The sequence below is a fragment of the Microchirus variegatus genome (assembly GCF_963457635.1).
Source record: "Microchirus variegatus genome assembly, chromosome: 20".
Lineage (NCBI taxonomy): Eukaryota > Metazoa > Chordata > Actinopteri > Pleuronectiformes > Soleidae > Microchirus > Microchirus variegatus.
The window spans coordinates 1,654,786-1,659,785 of record NC_139821.1 but is presented as its reverse complement, the minus strand read 5'-3'; the positions used below and the strand labels follow the sequence as shown (position 1 = coordinate 1,659,785).

General features: G+C 45.6%; 1 protein-coding gene across 2 annotated transcripts in view; it reads left to right on the top strand.

Annotated features, from left to right (window-relative positions):
• Window positions 1–1,669: 1,669 nt before the first annotated feature.
• Window positions 1,670–5,000, top strand: part of lrch1 (leucine-rich repeats and calponin homology (CH) domain containing 1) — a gene marked incomplete at its 3' end in the record, with an annotated part of 21,868 nt that continues 18,537 nt past the window's right edge. For both annotated transcript variants that reach the window (XM_083907357.1, XM_083907356.1), the window contains exon 1: window positions 1,670–2,073. In XM_083907357.1, the coding sequence (XP_083763483.1) occupies window positions 1,806–2,073 (268 nt within the window). In that variant the 5' untranslated portion in view covers window positions 1,670–1,805. The remainder of the gene's footprint in view (window positions 2,074–5,000) is intronic.

Below are 5,000 nucleotides of genomic sequence, written 5' to 3'. Positions count from 1 at the left end.
TTAACTTATCTTCACTTTTCTTTAATTAACTTAACGTATTACTTTACTTGTCTTAACTTAACTTTTCTTGTCTTAACTTGTCTTATCTTAACTTTTCTTATCTTAACTTAAGTTATTACTGAACTAAACTTAACATATTACTTAACTTTTCTTAACGTGTCTAATCTCGTGTAAACAAGAAGTCTGACTCGTGTAAACTTCAGTTAATCTCAGAGCAGATGAAGATTAAAGGATAAAAATGATCAGATTAAACTTACGTTTCAGTGAATCTGACGACTCCTTCTCTCTCACAGACACACACACACACACTGACACACACACACACACTGAGACACACATACACACACACTAATGAACACTTCCTGTTTCACTGATGAGGGTTTTTTTTCCTCCTGAAGTGAAACAGTTTGTGTTCACACTCTTTTCTCTTCCTCAAACCTTCATCATCATCATCAACATCATCATCACTCTCCTGTCGTCTGAAATCATCACTGATCCGAAATCATCACTGATCTGAAATCACCTGATCTTCACTGATTTACACTGTGATCCAAAGGTTTAATAACATTTTAAACGACCACTATCACTGATTTATTTTCATTTTCAATGATGTCATAGAAAAGGAAGTCACATGGTTTATGGTTATTATGGTCCTGTGTGTGTGTGTGTGTGTGTGTGTGTGTGTATTTGTGATGTGTGTGTGTGAGGAAAGAGGAAGTTTCTCAGTATTTGTTTCAGTTTTTCTCAGACGGGACTTTTGTCACAGAGTTTACTTTATTTCATATTCATAATTGTCTCCTTTTGTTTATATTGACGCTCTACTGTTTATTTTATTATTATTATGTTTATTTTAATTTAACTAATTTAATTGTTGCTGGTTCTAATTCTGATGCAGTTCTGCTGACAAAACAGGTGTCATTGTGGTTATTTGTTGTGTGTGTGTCAGAGTGTGTGTATGTATGTGTGTGTGTGTGTGTCAGAGTGTCTGTGTGTGTGTGTGTGTGTGTCAGAGTGTCTGTGTGTGTGTGTGAAAGAGTAAGATCGCTGAGTCGTGTGATTACATAACAAGCCTGAATCAGCAGATGAACACAATTGATACTGACACATATTACACTGTACACACACACATGCATGCACACACACACACAGACACTCACATGGACACACACCTACACACATGTACACACACGCACACACACATGCGCGCAGACACACACTAAGATCATCATCACTATTTATTTTTATTTAAATTTTTTTTAACTCATATTCCAAATTGAAACAGTGCAGTAACAGACTCTGACCAGCAGATGTCTCTGTCCGACTGAGTTCCACTGATTTAAAAAAACAACCGGAAACGGAGTGGTAATTCCTTCAAAATTCAAGATTGAAAATGTAAATAAAACAAATATGATCTTATTTATTTCATTCTTCAATTAGTTTGAAACACAATTATATAGAGTAGTTTTTATATGTATATTTGTTTCTTGTGGATATGTAAGTGTGTGCTTTTTCGCTAGCTAGCTTTTAGCTAGCCGACGTTTATTTTGAAAAAAAAATGAAGGACAGGAAGTGACGCCGCTCCGACACTGTTTTGCAGCGAGCTTGACGCGTCGCGCGCACACAGAGAGGCACAGACGCGGCGGCAGAAGCTGAAGCCGCGGAGGTGGAGTCGGTGTTCCGCTGCGGACCGTTAGCTTAACCGCGAGCTAACCGTTAGCCGACCGTTAGCCGACCGCGTGGACCGGACCGACAGAGTGACGCAGCACAGACCGACGGACAGACGGAGAGAGAGGGGGGACAACATCATGGCGACGCTGCTCGGAGCGGAGTCGGGTCGCTCTCCTCCGCCGCCGCCTCCTCCTCCTCTTCCTCCCCTTCCCCTGCTCTCGCAGTTCGGTTCCGGTTCTCCCTCGTCTCCGTCGAACCACGGTCACAACCTGCCGCCGAACCGCGGCTTGGAGCGCGCGCTGGAGGAGGCGGCGGCCAGCGGCGTCCTCCACATCAGCTGCCGGAAACTGAAGGAGTTCCCCCGGTCAGCGGTGAACCACGACCTGAGCGACACCGTGGACGCAGGTAAGAACCGGAACCAGGACCAGGACCAGAACCTCTGTCTCTAACACACACACACACACACACACGTGATGAGTTCAATGTAACTTTTAATTATTGTAAATGAACGTGATCTCTCTCAGTGTCGCCCGGTGACATTCCCACACACTGCTGTGGGTCATGTTGTCACCAGAATGTTGTGGGTTTGAATCCAAAGACTTTACTGGGTTACAGCTCCTGTGTCCCCCGCAAGCTGGCATCACTGATGTTCTCTGTGGACTTTGGTGCGGCAGAGTGAGTGGTCACTGGAATTCCCCAGCACTTCCCTTTTAAACCCTTCGCTCAGCTGTAAACAGAGAGCAGCATCAGGGCCTTTGTTTACACGAACACTCGTCTGGAACCAGAGCAACATCGAGTCGGCCATGTTTTAAAAATATGTTTTCACACTTTATCTTTGATCTCAGACAGACTTTAACTACAGGAAACTGGAGTTTTCACTCTCCCACACCAAACCCCATAGAGAAAACCAGTGATTTTAGCTCACAGTGGACACAGGAGCTGCTGGTCTACTGCTGCCTCGTGTGGTCACTTTGTGTCACTGTAGTACATCCAAATGAAAGATTTTATCAGCCAAATTCATTAAAATAAGTCATTGTAAGTTAGTGATGGAGGCAGCAGTGGATCAACAACTCCTGTGAACTCCTGTGTCTCTGTGATGTTAAAATCACTGGTTTTCTCTATGAGGTTTGGTGTGGGAGAGTGAGCGGTGCACACATTAACACTTAAGCCTCATTTCCTCTTAGTTATTGACTTCAGTTCAGTTTGGAACAAAATCTGAAAAGTTTCACTTTTATGGTCTGGACTGGACTATAGTGAACTGGACTGGACTGAGCTGGAGCTTGTCGGGACTGCAGTGAGCTGGAGCTGGACTGGACTATAGTGAGCTTGGCCAGACTTGAGTGAGCTGGACCGGATTATAGTGAGCTGGGCTGGACTTCAGTCAGCTAAACTGGACTGTCGTGAGCTGGACTTTACTACAGTCCAGCTCACCTTAGTCCAGTCTGGATTGGACTGCAGTGAGCTGAGCTGGACTGGACTGTAGACAGCTGGACTGGACTGTAGTGAGCTGGACTGGAATATAGTGAGTTGGACTGGACTGGACTGTCGTGAGCTGGACTGGACTGTCGTGAGCTGGACTGGACTATCGTGAGTAGCTGGACTGGACTGTAGTGAGCTGGACTGGACTGTTGTGAGGAGCTGGACTGGACTGTAGTGAGCTGGACTGGACTATCGTGAGTAGCTGGACTGGACTGTAGTGAGCTGGACTGGACTATCGTGAGTAGCTGGACTGGACTGTAGTGAGCTGGACTGGACTGTCGTGAGGAGCTGGACTGGACTGTAGTGAGCTGTACTGGACTGTCGTGAGCTGGACTGCACTGTCGTGAGCTGGACTGGACTATCGTGAGTAGCTGGACTGGACTGTAGTGAGCTGGACTGGACTGTCGTGAGGAGCTGGACTGGACTGTAGTGAGCTGGACTGGACTATCGTGAGTAGCTGGACTGGACTGTAGTGAGCTGGACTGGACTATCGTGAGTAGCTGGACTGGACTGTAGTGAGCTGGACTGGACTGTCGTGAGGAGCTGGACTGGACTATAGTGAGCTGGACTGGACTGTCGTGAGGAGCTGGACTGGACTGTAGTGAGCTGGACTGGACTGTAGTGAGCTGGACTGGACTATCGTGAGTAGCTGGACTGGACTGTAGTGAGCTGGACTGGACTATCGTGAGTAGCTGGACTGGACTATAGTGAGCTGGACTGGACTGTCGTGAGGAGCTGGACTGGACTGTAGTGAGCTGGACTGGACTGTAGTGAGCTGGACTGGACTGTAGTGAGCTGGACTGTAGTGCTTGGTGTGAACACAGCTGAAATGTCATCAGTGCTCATTGGAGCAGTTTGTCAGAAACACACATTCACACACACACACACATTCTCACACACACACACACATTCTCACACACACACACACACACACACACACACACACACACACACACACACACACACACACACACACACACACACACACACACACACTTGTCTGCCGTTGAACATAGTTTCATATCAGCAGACTCAGGTCTGGACTTGTAGTGAAACCAAAACTGAGGCTGTTTGTCTCTGAGCTTTTTTCTCTTCCTGTAAGTCAGAGCTGAGGAGAGGCCGTGTTGATCGTGTTGATCGTGTTGATCGTGTTGATCGTGTTGATCGTGTTGATCCATAATCAATAATCGATCGGAGCCTTTTCAGAGTCATGAGCATCAAAGCCAACTGTAGATTAAAGTTAAAAAGACTTCAAAGTCCTGAAAACCTGATCTCCAACATGTCAGTGTTGACGTGATGTCGGAACAGAAAGTGCTTTAAATGAAAGTGAGGATGTTTTTGGTTTAAACGCAGTAACAGGAGCAGCCTGTTTGTCTCCATGTTCACACACACACACACACACACACACACACACACACACACACACACACACACACACACACACACACACACTACATAAGATTACAGGAATTTATTTTACTCTGCGTGACCTCTGACCTCCGCCTCTGCTCACTTCACTCACACATCTGATAAAAATAGAAAAGTAGTTTTTTCTCTGGATGGTGCAGAATAAAGAAAACAGGATTTTAACACACACACACACACACACACACACACACACACACACACACACACACACACACACACACTCGCACACGTGTTGCTAGGAGACACGCCCAGAAATGCTGACCAACTTTTTTTCACGCGTGGCTGAACTCCAACACATTCTTCTTCTACATCACTGACTGATAAATAAACTCTTAATTCTTGTTTATTTAAAATAAAACCAGATGAGCAAATGTTTGTAAACCACTCACTCTCCCACACCAAAGCCCATAGAGAAAACCAGTGAT